The following is a 14,949-nucleotide window of genomic DNA, read 5'->3' as shown; positions in this document are numbered from 1 at the left end:
AAAGTAACATTTTCATCGCAAAAGTGGATTCGATATCATACTCTTGGTTTTTTTTCACATTTTTATTCTCTTAAAAAGATGCTTTAAATTAGTGAGGGCCCTCATGGGGTTTTTGATTATGTGATTACTTGGCCGTTTTTTTAATGATTATTTGATTATTAAGCCAAATATTTCATGATTATTTGATTACCTAGGACTGTATTTTTAGTTTATGATAATTTGATTACTAAAGATAAGCAAATATTTAATGATTATGTGATTATATTGGCAAAAAAATGGTGATTATGTGATTACTAGGACCCCCCCATGAGGGGCCTCATTAGTCTACTTGAAAAACAATCTAGATTTTTAAGGCGGTATCAAATTGAAGATTGAAATCAAACTTAGTCTTACCCCTTATGTTGTAAGATCTAGAACTATGTTTTTGTTTATTTCCATCATGGGGATTGGTTTTAATAAAAGCCTTTAAGTGCTTCCTAAAAACAAAATATCAGATAATTAAAAGTATCGATCTAATATGTCTATGTGATTAACCATGAAACACTCATAAGTTATTTCTGTTCCTGAACTTGAACGTCCGCGTCTGGAAAACGTTTTATATAAGTTTCAAAGTAATACACAAGAAGTGTGAGACTTTAACTTATGCAATTTTTTTTTCTACGGTCATTGTTGTGACTTTTTTAAGTTTCAATATTTGACATGTGTTTATGATTTATTTTATATTTGCGATTATGTCATCACGTTACATATCGTTTAAATATATTGCATGCACATTACATATAAAACAGAGCAGTTTGGTTAATATAGCAGATTGGAATGTTTTCAGACAAAATACAATTCATGTTCTTTTTTTCATATGAAATATTATAGCGTTTAATATTGTAGATTCCCTTTCTTTAAGAATGCGTGTTTTGTTTCTTGAAATTTTAAACTAGGATAATGTTGTTTCAATTAATGCCTTACCTTCACTTTCACCCTTTATATTCAAATTAATTTTGGAAAGATACTTTTAAAATTGTTTGACATACATGCATCTCGGTCATTCGAAATCTGGTTTTTATTTTATTCGTCGACATGCATGCTTTTTAATTTATTCGTCCATATGCATGCTTTTTATGATTGCCTAAATTGACGGGGGGGGTTTATATTCTTTCATTTTGAAGTCTGCGATGAGATGAGAATGAGAAAATACAATTCGTTTTAAAAAAAGGACAATTAATTTATAAATACAAGGAACAGTGAGTGTAAGATGCACCAACGTCCATCGTTAAAATATATCATGAAGACTTAAAAAAAAAATCTCATTTAGATAATTATCTGGCTGTTCACGTGGAAGATGATAACTGATCTTTTAAAAAAAGCTTTCTTATAGTTTTAATTCATGTGGTCCTTCAAATGATACTATCTGAAAAACACCGTGTGAACAAATATAATGAAAAAACTTATTTTGGCAAGACAAAATTCATTAAACTTATAAACGTAAAATCGACTTTTTTTTATTTATGTATTGGTCAACTTTATTGACTTCGTATTAAAATACTGATGATTAATTAATTGTTTTTACAACCAAACTTGTGAAAAATAGAGGAAATGTGGTTGACTGACAATAACATAACTATTTATCAGAGTTTAAATGACAAGGATAAAATTAGCGTGTTTCTAGTTTTGTTAAGTTCATATGACCTTTTAACCCGGGAAAGTGTACGAAATTCAATCCACGGAAATGGTAACCAATAACCATACTAGGATTACAACAATGACTTTATTACAATAGTGAAAAAATGGAAATATCATATACTTTTTTGAAATACAGGTACAAAATGTTCCAAGGGAAAAAATCTCCGTATTGTAATGATTATCAATTTAAACTAGACAGAGCAAACCAATCATATGCCATATTAACCATCAAATAGCAAGGAAGAGGGATTTTTATGTTGCCAAATTTTTATATTTCTATAATGTATTTACTTTTCATTTTTGCACTTTGAAACATGAAATATTGTTAAGATAAGTCAAAAAGGGTACAGCATCACCATTAAATAACTATAAAATGAACAAATATTAGATATTTCGGATAACAGATATCCTTCTTCAATTAGTAAACTGTCACAACCTTTGGAAATTTAGAGTTGTGCCAGTTCACATCGAAAATAACTATTTTCATTTGGCATTTCTTTGTAATCTTTGCGCCGTGTTTGGAAATTTTAAAATTGTATCAGCGTCTGTGGTGTTCGCTTAAATTGTATAAATTTCGAGATTTAAAAAAAGTTTCTCAGTTTGAATATTTTGACATGATTCATTTGACATCGTGCTATTATTGAAGAAGGATATCTGTTATCCGAAATATCTGATATTTGTTCATTTTATAGTTATTTAATGGTTGTTGTACCCTTTTTGACTTGTTATATATTATATTTTGTAGTGTACAGAATCATATTACATGATCCATCGCCCTGTAAGATTGATCGTTGACTATTTATTCAGTCATTATATATATATATATATATATATATATATATATATGCAAGCATGAATTATTTATTCTAATGCATATCTTATTCTCTGATTTTTGTTTTTTTGGTATACTATTTGTATATTGTATATTAGATAAATTAGAAAAAAATACTTAGGAGTTTAGGAAGTGCTATTTTAAAATCTGATATAACACACCATCATCGTAACTGTTAAAAAGTTTATAATGAATCTATATTGAGAATACATTCAATACAAGAGAGCAATTTTGCCATTCAAATCTAAAAATGAATTCGCACCTCTTTTTTTAGAAAATTTTCAATGTGTTAATGTTTCAATTATCAGTTGCGTTCTATTAACAATAACACTTTATACCTGACAAAGCAAAGTAGCAATTTTACAAAGAAAACATGTAAAACGATGGTGTACACATAGGGAATAATATGCCTTTAAAAGTAAAATATTGTAAATCGTTGTTAGTTAGATACATAAAATACTGGTACCAAATTTCGGCTTCGTTAAACATTAAATGGTATATAATAATTAAATTAGTACTGATTAGTTTACTTATTTCTGAAATATATACATGGAATTATTAGGGGGAAGGGGGGGGGGGGCGTATCATAGAAATAATTTTGACAAAAAGCAACAAAAAAAAAGAAATCGTGTTTTATGGCATTCATTGCACCTAACAAGGATTTTGTCTCTTGAATCATTTTTGTACAAGTAGCTAGCTATCAAAAACACAAAAGCTGATCTAAACTTAAAAAAAACAATAAAAGTACATAAAAATAACCACACTTATTAATTTTAGAGATCTAGCTGCAAAATGCAGATTGAATGGGCTTTTGTTATGTGAAAGAGGGCAACGCAGTGGCTTTTATTTGTTAAAATCTATAACAATAAGTAAGCTACTGCTATAGATTATTTCATATTTCCATAAGCAACTATAATTGTTATGTCCAATAGTTGAAAATTAACTAACAACGCCATGTCAAAAATCGATCAAAGACAAATACCAGTACAAATGTTCACAAAACACAACAACAAACTAAAGAATGAGCAACACGAACCCCTTAAAAAATCGGGGTAATTGAAAGTGCTCTGGAAGGATAAGTCGATCGTGCTCTAGAAGGGTAAGTCGATCGTGCTCTGGAAGGATAAGTAGATCGTGCTCTGGAAGGATAAGTAGATCGTGCTCTGGAAGGGTAAGTCGATCGTGCTGTAGAAGGATAAGTAGATCGTGCTATGGAAGGATAAGTAGATCGTGCTCTGGAAGGGTAAGTAGATCGTGCTATGGAAGGATAAGTAGATCGTGCTGTGGAAGTTTAAGTAGATCGTCCTGTGGAAGGATAAGTAGATCGTGCTGTGGAAGGATAAGTAGATCGTGCTCTGGAAGGATAAGTAGATCGTGCTCCCCATTTGGCACCTGACATATTGCTTGTGATAGCACACAGCCGGTCATAAGTATAATTCGGTATATTATATTCAAGGAAAAGAGGATGGGATTCGTTGACAACAATTGGAATATATCCGTCGTCAACTGTGAAACAGATATGCCATAATGTCAAACAACTTGTGATGATGTCCGTAAAATTTCAACATGCTCGTTACGTGTTCGTATTACCATTTTCGAGTGACGGTAGTTATCCCCTGGTTACGTTTTGCAACAAGCTAAGCAATTTAAACCTATGTCCGTCCATACAATAAAAACATTTAGTAGGTAGTTAATTCATATGTAACAATTCATTAAAATTTATAACAAATGTCAAAACTATGAATTCATTACAAAAACACGTTATGATCGTCCAAAGACAACATCATTAGGTTGTCATACTTTATCTATATGTTTTCCGTTTTCAAATCATGTATGTTTTGATTAAGCCGCTCAGGGCCGTAACTATCTATGAGGCAGGAGAGGCAACTGCCTCCCCTGAATTTTCTACACCAATTTTTTTTTAAAAGTAATAAAATGAAATATCGACAATATGTACACGAAGAACTTGAATTTATATTATAAACAACCTAAGTTTACAGTTTTAACAGTGTTCTCATGATACGTGATATATGTCATTTTCCGGATTTTTGATCGCTAGTGAACCGTTTCAGTATTTGTTTTATTTTATTTTTTCGTGTGGCCTTCCGTCTGTTATTCAGTATTCGTACTAGAACACATATATGAAACTTTGCTTTCGACAATTTTGAATAAAACTTAACTATTCACATTTATTTAGGGGCTCAATTAAGCAGAGGACGTTCCCTTTGTATTGTGAATCGGCTGCATCAGCTGTTGGATCATTTTTTTAACGTCTCCCGATCGTACGAGAACATGTTAAGCAATGCCTTAGTAGTTAAACACTCCAATTCGTTGTAGAAGGGACTTTCTTTACTAAGTATATACTAGTATAGAAACTTTCAAAGTCCCTGGTTGTAGTTATATACATGTCTGTTCAGCTTTCAACAATATTGAATTTCAAGGTCCTCGATAAAAAAGATATCTTGCGTTCTATGATATCGCTTTATATTATTTTCTAACTTACCAGTTTGATTTCTTAAAAATATCTTTAAATACAGATGATAATTGTTTGCATAAAAATTGCTTCCAGGTTCCAGCAATACTGATGTTTCTTAAAGTAAGGAAATCGAAGGAAAACGGGTCATTTTTAGCCACTGATTTTATTGAGAAAAAATTCTGCGGTCACAATGTATTTAATGTTAATAATTATAGGTCAAAGTACGGCCTTCAAGACGGAGCCTTGGCTCATCCCGAACAGCAATCGCAGCTTCTTTTTGCATAAAAATTGCTTCCAGGTTCAAGCAATACTGATGTTTCTTGATCGAAGGAAATCGAAGGAAAACGGGTCATTTCTAGCCATTTTACTGAAAGAAAAAAAATCGGCGGGGGCTGCGCCCCCAAACCCCTGCCTCCCCTGAATTGGAACCCTAGTTACGGCCCTGCCGCTCCTTGTTGAGCTGTTGTAGACCAATCTTATAAACACTTTTCCGTCATTGCAAATCTTTTCAGCGGGTTATCTTCGATGGGTTGCCGTATTTTTTATGTTTAAAATCAGAAACTCCTTATCAGGCTGATATATAATTAAAGTAAGATATGAATCAACGAAACGAAAACCCAAAACATTTTTTTTTATCTACATACAGTCTATAGAAGATTGATTGCATACTAAATTTAAAAGATGTTATTCTTCATGTTAATAAATCCGGGAAGGATTTTCAATTGTAGATTGTCCGATATTGTTAACATATATTTTTTCCGTAACATGTAATGAAAAATGTATTTCTGATTTTACATGAATTTTTTCGTAAATCCATGTTAATAAATAAAAATGTAAAACATGGGTTTATGATAGCTTTGCTAATATAATCCTAGTAAGACTGCTTCGAGGAGAGGTCTGAGATATGTTCTAAGATAGTCCGGCATTAGAGAATCAAAATGCATGTCTAGAGATACATCTTATGTTTGTACTTGTATTGCATATACCGACTTTAAAAAAAGGTTTACGTCTTATTATAGCTTCGTTAAAACCGACCCCGATCTTCTAACAACTTTATATTCATGTTACCTATCGGTGTAAAATCATATAAAAAATTGTGATCTTTATGGTCAAGAGATGTTATCTATATTGTACTTCAAAAAACATTTGAATTCAAGTTTACGTTTGTAGCTTTGTAATAATACCGTTTACTAATCAGGTGAGTCGTGTAAATTGTATTGTTAAAGTTTTTGCATGCTTGAAAAATATTTAAGTAATTTAAAAGTTAATATTATCTCCTTAACTTTGAATAGTTTTACAACCTATTCAGTTGTGACATATTTCGACGGAGGTGTTGTGTAGGAATCTGCGTTCAAAAAGGTAGATATGCTTATTTTTATATCATAAATTTAATTCTTATTGTATTTTGTTTGTTATAAGACTGTGAAATAAGCCATCTATGATATTTTTCTACATAATTTTTATAGCATGATAAACATGTATTTTAATTGTCCGTTTTTGCGTCTTCACTTTGCATTTTTCTTGAAATTGATAAATGTGAGGTTGTTTTGCGTTTCATCAAACATTGCAACAATTATTATAGGTTTGTGATGGTTTTGATATCGTATTGAAGCAAGTAATATGATTGTTTAAAGAGTAAGAAAATACCAAGCATTGTGTGTTCTTATAAAATTAAATTAAATTCGATATTTATTGCATTACAAGATTTTTTCTCACTTTACTACCTTTATTATTTTCATTTTATTTATCATTTATCTATTTTTTTATTTTTATTTTTTTTTTTGGGGGGGAGGGGGTGACTATCTCTTTGATTTACATATAAACACCTAATTATATTTATTTAGACAGTAGTTTTCGTATACCACTCTTTTCATAATGTTTTATATTGCCCGAAAAAACTTGCAATTGGGATGAATTTGTAATTCATTATAACTATAATAAGTATATTAATTTTCGACGGAAAAATAATAAGGATACGATGAAATGCTATCAAGTCGTACTTGTATATATAAATGAGATGGGCGTTGACTTTGGTCATTTTAACCATGAACTTTTGTAAAGAAATAGATAAATAGACTAACATTAACTGGTTCCAATGGCTGATAAGAAAATATGTCCTATTTATAATACATGTATCATAAATATGACCCGGTTTAGACTAGTTTTCTCTTGCAAAATCATACGGCACATCGGATTAAACAAAAATAAAAGATTACACTCTTTTGATTTTCTATCAGGTTTAATTAGTGTAAAATAATTATTCAAAAAAGTTCGTAAACGGTATCTCATCTGGCCACACAAACATGTTCCTTTTGTCATAAATACATACTGCTCATGCGGCGTAAAGCAACCAACAATCAATCAATCAATCATATATACATGTTCCTCATCTTGCTAATTTTCTTTTGAATCCTCTAATTCGGCAATCCTCGGTAGAATCCGCTACTCTCCTTCTATCCGTAAGATGAGGGTACGGAATCAGCCGACTTGAGACGAATGGAATCCTCTTTGCAAAGAAAGAGGAAATTATAACAGTTACTTTAGAACACTTACAATATATTGTTTTATGAAATTATAGGTCAAAATGAGGACAATGCGAATAGCTAGGAAGAGAGCAGTAGCAGTTTTCTTCATCATAAGTGTTTTAATATTTACCTACACCATGACTTATGGAAACACTCTAATCGTTGATAGGAAAGACACCAGAAACTTTATTCAATTCAACAACGCAGAGAAGATGTTGGAACCAAGGGATATCAAATATTCGATAAATAATAAAAACATCTGCAAACAACACCACGTGGTATCATGCATTGTTCTTGTCAATTCGGAAGTAGCACATTTCAATCGACGTTTGGAACTCAGGGACACCTGGTTGAATTCGACGTTTTACAAAGGGAAAGTTGTCAAAGTGGTTTATTTAGTTGGCACTGTTAATGATGAAACCCTAACAAAGAAACTTGTAAAAGAGAATAGACAACATGGAGATGTTATACAGGGAAATTTTATTGATACGTTTCGTAATTCGACATATAAAGGATTCATGGGAATAAAATGGGTGAATGAATACTGCTTGAATGCTGACGTTGTTATAAAAACTGATGATAATGCTTTTATCAACTTGTTTCTGTTTTTTGAACAGTACTATAGTCATATTATAGACGACGCCTATATAATGGGAGCGTACATGCAATCCAGTAAAATTATTCGATCTAAATCCAGTAGATGGTACGTTCCAGATTCATACCTTAAAGGCAAACAGATGTATCCTTCGCCTTATTTAAGTGGATATGCTGTGTTTTTACCTACAACTCTGATCCCTAGTTTTTACAGGGCTGCTTTATCGTCAGATTTTTTTCCTGTTGAGGATTATTATCTTTTTGGTGTTCTGCCGGCGAAAATTAAAAGTTATAAAAATGGCGTCAAATTTCAATTCTTAGATAACAAAAAATATATGATTGGGAACGAAGAACAATGGGTAAATTGCTATGCCTCCTCAGGTCAAAAATGCAAATTTCTGACACTTTTTACGAGCAGTCATCGTCTCGATATTGAAAGACTATGGTATTCAGTAATCAAAGACAGAAATCTTAGGAATTAGGAACTATTGATATCACAAAACAAATATTCGTCGTTTTGGACAAAATATGATTATATTTATACATATAAAAGAATTTAAACATAAAAATTATATTTTGTAATTTGATTGAGTTGAACAAAGTGAAATGGACAAAATAGTCAAGTTGTTGTCTCTTTAGCACATTCCCAATTTCCGTTCTCAATTTTAAAGTAATTCTCCAGAATGAATTAATATTTTATCAGTGTGATATTCACATCACTTGGTGTCATTCGTCTGGCGTCCGTCGTCGTCGTCCGTACACCGTAAACTTTTACAAAAAAAATCTTCTTCACCAAAGCTACTGGACTAAATTTAACCAAACTTGCTTGGCCGTAATCATCATTGGATTATCAAGTTTATAAAAAATGTCTCCGAATATCCCGCCAATCAACTTATATGGTCGGGCACGGCTAAAAATATTACAGAGGAGTAAAATGCGAGTTTTGTCATTTATATTGAAAACCGCTAAATGTAAAGAATATCTAACAACTGTACATTTATATCAAAACAGTCAGACGATTTTTTTACAGCAGTTATAAACTGACGAATTTTGCAACTTTTTTCCCTTTTTCCCAATTATGTTGAAAACTATATTAAACACATGTATTAAGAATAAGCAATGATCAGCAAGATAAGATTTTCAAACAAGCAAAATGGCCGAAATCGTCAGTCGACTTATTTTTGAAGGCATTACCCTTTATTGACGTTGATACCCATTTTGTTTAGCGTTTTTGCCTGTTATTTTAAACACATAACAGAAACTTTTCATAGCAAAAATGGTCAGGAAGACAAAATCAGTCGGTTTTTCCGGTTCCAAATAGGGACAATTCGTATCAATTTGATCCATCGATTGACGATGAAATTTTACAAATGTTTTTTTTTTTTTTTTTTAAATGTTGTTCTTTTTCAGATCAAAACAACAAAAGCTTATACTCCGTTTGATATTGAATGTTAACGACTAAAGCAATAAGTATACCGGCAACATCTCTCTCAGTGAAATATCTTTTAAAGTTAGGGATGATGGGAAAAACAAATCATTATGAATGAAATCCTACAAGTTGGATGTAATCAGGCATTTTTTTCGTTTAAATAAAAGGTATTTTTTTTTTGTCATTCAACCCTGCAAACAAATAAATTGTTATCTTTGTGTTCAAACATTTTCACTTTGGTTATGTTTACCGAGAAAAACATACGAATTGAAACATAAGAGCAGAAAACATTTAAGAAGAGATGACTTGACAATTATTAATTTATTACACAATATGTTCAAAACCAAATGAAAACAATGAAAATGCATATAGGCCATCGCAAAGCGATTCAGATTACGTAAGATAACAGAGTAGTATGTTATTCATCTAATTTTGAAATTTAATTCTTAAGGCACACCTTAAATTTCTAGAAGGAAAAGTTGAAGAAGAAAAATAGATCAAATATTTGTATAAACATGATAAAATTCTGTGTCAAATGTTTTTCCATACAATTGAATGTTAAATATTTTGCCCCATAACACCCATTTATTTTTTCATATAAGACTTATATAGCTCATAAAAGGTAATTTACCAACATTTTAGAAGATTCTTGATATTCTTTCTTTTGATTCGAGACCCAAATAATACCAATGCAAATATAAGTCAGCCTTTTCCCGCCATATTTTAAATCTCAAATATCTCAAAAAGGAGCTCCTATCAATATGTCTAGCTTGCTTATTTTGATCCTTAACCAATGCTCTACCGGCTTATAGTATAAATTTTAGATTCTTGATTTATTCAATTTCACCTAAGTACATCCTTAAGTCATATGCCATATATATCTATAATACTAAAATTACGAGGTCCAATTTGTCAGCCGTCATCACGTAAAAACGACGAATCACAGAATTCAACTTTATATATAACTAATATAGTACAAAGGTGTAGATTGAAAATTACACCACTCCAGGCCCTTTTGTTTTCCACGTAATTAATATTGCCAATAATTAAGAAGTTCCGGGTCGAGTCCGCTACCGATACCAATAGTATATTCACCTGTTACCTATTACCTTATCTGTACGTTCCGCATCTGACAGGCGCACCACCAAACGTTGTATTCAGGACTAATATGCTATATACACGGGTCATAACCACAGGGTTGACACTACTAAATTGTCAAATTGTTACCTATTGTAGTATTTTAATCAGTAAGACTTTCTAAGATAACAATACGAATACTAAAAATCTGGACTAAAAATAAGGCGTATAGGTATAGTTTTCAATTTGTTAGTGGGCATGACGTATTTAACAGCAAAGCAAAGAAGTAAACTTAATTTATAACTTATATAGGACAATGCTGTTGATTAAAAAATATTCCATTCCAGGACCTTTTGTTTTCAAAATAATTAATATTACCAATAACTGATAAGTTCCAGTTCAACGGGTTCAAACAGAAAGACTTGAAAGCAGTGAAAAACTGTGTATCTTATAATCGACATGACTTTATCAGATGACAATACTAATACTAAAATAAGGCTTGCGCATAGTTGTATACTTTCAGTCACGGACCCGTGATATCACGGGTGTGTTCTAGTATACATATATATATATACATAAGTACGTCTGAGTCAGTGACAACCCTACAACTAGCGGGACGGCTGCAGTGCAGGCGATTTGGTGTCACGATATCACAGTAGCATGGGTTCGAATCCCGGCGAGGGAAGAACCAAAAATTTGCGAAAGCAAATTTACAGATCTAACATTGTTGGGTTGATGTTTAGACGAGTTGTATATATATATATATATAAAACAAAACAAAAATAGCCATAATTTTTATGATAATTAGATTATGAAAAATTAATGTACAAATTAATGTTAAAAATAACGTATTAAAACATAAAAATTAAATATTCTATCATCTAACATGTATATGATTTCTTTCAATAAAACAATGTCCGTGCAATATAAAGGACTTGAACATTATTTGAGGGAATTAATTACTAGTTACTAATTTATTACTAATATCGATTTATATTTTTTGGAAGTAAAATAAATGCCCGCAAAACACCTTTGGGGCAAGATTTACCTGCTCTTCCGGCAATCATAAAATTGAGAATGGAAATAGGAAATGTGTCAAAGAGACAACAACCCGACCATAGAACAGACAACAGCAGGAGGTCACCAACAGGTCTTCGATGCAGCGAGAAATTCCCGCACCCGGAGGTGTCCTTCAGTTTGCCCTAAACAAATATATATACTAGTCCAGTGATAATGAACGTCATACTTAACTCCAAATTGTTCACAAGAAACTAAAATTAATAATTATCCCTGTTTTTTTTTTTTTTTTTTTTTTTTTGTTTGGTTTCGTGTTGTCCAGTTTTCTAAGTTGTGTGTTGTATACTGTCTGGTGTTTTTTATCATGTTGTTGTCAGTTGTTTTTTTTTCTTTCAAATACTGAGTTTAACTATTCCTTTGGTATCTTTCGCCTCTTTTAAGGATAGTAAATTAGGTGCCTAATATAAAATATATATGTATCAATGTAAGGTCTTAAATAAATAACAGACGATTCGAATTAATAAGACTTCCTTAAAATCCAGGAATTATCGAACGAAAAATTAGTGGCGGATCTAGAAATTTTCATAAGTTCGGGTCCACTGGCTGCCTAAGAGGGGGCCCGATTTTGTCACGCTTCAGTGATTCCCTATATAAGCAACCATTTTTTTTCTTAAAAGGGGGAGGGGCGGCCCCCTGCCCCCCTAAATCCGCCTCTAAAATATGCAAGTTTACTTCTATGAAATAGATATAATGATAATAGACAATCTCCATCATAGATACCAGGATTGGTATTTTGCACTTCAGACGCTCTTGTCTTTAAAAGACTCATCAGTGACGCTCGAATCAAATTAAGAACAAAGTTGAAGACAACTGAGGACCCAAAATTCCTATAAGATTTGCCAAATACAGCTAATGAGATAAAAGCGTGCAAAACAGTTATGCATGAAAGTGAAACATACTCTGATACACTGACATGTCATAGTTTTATACCTACATTCAACTCAAAAAGATATTTCGGTTTCAAATGGTTCGACGGACATTGTATGATTGATGAAATTGTTAACAAAACAAATCTTGGTATTATAGGGGGGGGGCAAGGGGGGTCCCAATAACAGCAAAACAGCAAATTGATTTGGCTCATAACAGATAACAAGGAATTAAAATGGACAAAAACAGATAACAGTAAATGAAATATTAAAATAATTCGGTCTTTGACAAATCAGTATTTCTTATTACGGATATAATCCTTTGTAATGCATTCCATTTTTTTATGACTATGTTTTTAGTATTAATTTATGTATCTAGAATGTGTTTAAATTACTACTCAATATATTATAATATTTTGTATACGCTCGTTTATGGTATACTGTTGTCTGTCTGTTGTCAACATGTCGGACATTAAATCAAAAACTCTTTAACCATTTGCATTAAACTTTGGGAAATTGTTTATATCTATTGACGTGAGCTCCCTTTTTTTTTTTTTTTTTTTTTCATAAATTTTAGATTTTAAGTTTCTTGGTAATGGGTTTTTATTCACAATAAAATTGGTGGTTTTTTTCAGTTTTCTGATAATATCTCAAAAATGCTTTCACAAAGCAAGGAGTCAGCCTACCTATTGTATAATATTTATTGTGAACTTGTTCTCGTCCTGAATATGGATGAAATATTAGCCACTGGACGTTAAGCAACCAACAATCAATCAATCAATCAATCAATTTTTATAAATTTTAGATTTTACGTTTCCGAGTTAACGGGTTTTATTAATTAAAAAAGGGTGATTTTCCAGTTTTCAGACATTAACACAAAAATGTTTTCAGCAGTTCTCATGAAATGTTGGTGTATTGTTTATACATGTATATATATATTGACTGAAGCTCCCTTTGTTGCTAATAAAAAAAGTGACCTAATTTTAAAAGAGTTTGAATATTCTGACTTTTTCTAAATGACCATTTAATGAGGTGTGTGAATTTTTCTTAATAAAACTATATGAGGCAAAGTGGTATATAGGGTAGAAAAATCAAAAACACCAATTATAAGCATGCAATTTATCAAGTACTTCGAACGAATTTTGACACTCTAAAAGCAATTTATTCCACTATTTTCAAAGGCCTTATTTGAACAATTTTTTTATCAGCTGAGGTTTTTGATTGTACCAAGTGTACTAGTAATTAGAATACATAGTTTAGTAGGGAAACAATGGCTTGAAACGAAATAAATCTTTGTTTGTAATGGGTTATGTGCAGCTTCGGACCCAAGTTCATGGTTGGAACTTTCATTTTACAATGCATTTGGTTCTGCTTTGAAAAGAATCACAGAGCTGAGTCTATGTACCATATTATATAAAAGGTTAAGTGGTTGTTAGGACCTAGTCCTTAATTGAGATATTCAGATATTCCTGGCCATATGTTTTCCTTTTTGCCATATTAAGAAAAAACTCAATTGTTTTAATTTAATATGTTCGTACGGAAAACAAGGAACATTATTCTCATACAAAATTAAAATTAAGATAATTCTAAATACACATTCATAAAAAAAATGGAATTTATTACAAAGGAAAATCATAAGATATACTTGAATTGTCCTGGACCTCACTTCTGTGATGGGTATATGTTAATGGAATCCTTCTATGAATACGGGACAAACATATTAGTAGTGGTAGACCCCAATGGCCAATGATCTTCAATTTATACCGAATATTGACTGTCAAAAAAAATGGTAACATTCCAATTTTCAATAACAGTTAACAGCAAATACATTATCACAATAACAGATAACAAAAAAACTAAAAGCCCAATAACAGCTAACAAAGAATGAGACAATAATAGCTAACAGCAAATATATTTTCAAAATAACAGATAACAAAGAATTGAATTGCCCCATAACAGCATAACAGTTAAACCCCTTGCCCCCCCCCTCGTATTCATTCACATATTTTCATTTTTTGAAATTTCCTTATGCATATGGACGATAGATCTATAGAGAATTGTTAGAAAAGTGCATAGCTACGTTCTAACGAATCTTTTCGAACAAAAGTTGATAAATACTATATGTAATGAACTGAGATTAATGACATACTATCCTCTATCGTTCTTAATTTGAATAGTTGTAATTTTTCCCCTGTCAACTTCTTCCTAGTATATGTTAACACCTGACAGACGAGATAATACTTCCCTGTAGGTGAACTTAGAGTACTGACACTAAATAACTTAAGTATTTATCCTTTGTTGAAAGGACATTGCAATTTGTAGAAAGAGGGTTTGGATGGGGGCCAGGGGGTCCATCATTTCATTGTGTGTTTTTTTTTTATAAAAATTGCTTGAAC

At 31.5% G+C, this 14,949-nt stretch overlaps 1 protein-coding gene across 1 annotated transcript; it reads left to right on the top strand.

Annotated features, from left to right (window-relative positions):
* The first annotated feature begins 7,567 nt into the window (after positions 1–7,567).
* LOC143062076 (beta-1,3-galactosyltransferase 5-like) lies at positions 7,568–9,156 on the top strand. Its single transcript, XM_076233913.1, has one exon. It carries the CDS (start codon positions 7,570–7,572, stop codon positions 8,584–8,586), a length of 1,017 nt encoding a protein of 338 aa, XP_076090028.1. The 5' UTR covers positions 7,568–7,569; the 3' UTR covers positions 8,587–9,156.
* Positions 9,157–14,949: the final 5,793 nt, after the last annotated feature.

Source organism: Mytilus galloprovincialis, chromosome 2 (assembly GCF_965363235.1).
Source record: "Mytilus galloprovincialis chromosome 2, xbMytGall1.hap1.1, whole genome shotgun sequence".
Taxonomy (NCBI): Eukaryota; Metazoa; Mollusca; class Bivalvia; order Mytilida; family Mytilidae; genus Mytilus; species Mytilus galloprovincialis.
This window is presented reverse-complemented; position numbering and strand designations above follow the sequence as displayed.

What these genes read in the sequence shown, in the direction of transcription:
- LOC143062076 (XM_076233913.1), top strand. Translation starts at nt 7,570, where the DNA reads ATGAGGACAATGCGAATAGCTAGGAAGAGAGCAGTAGCAGTTTTCTTC.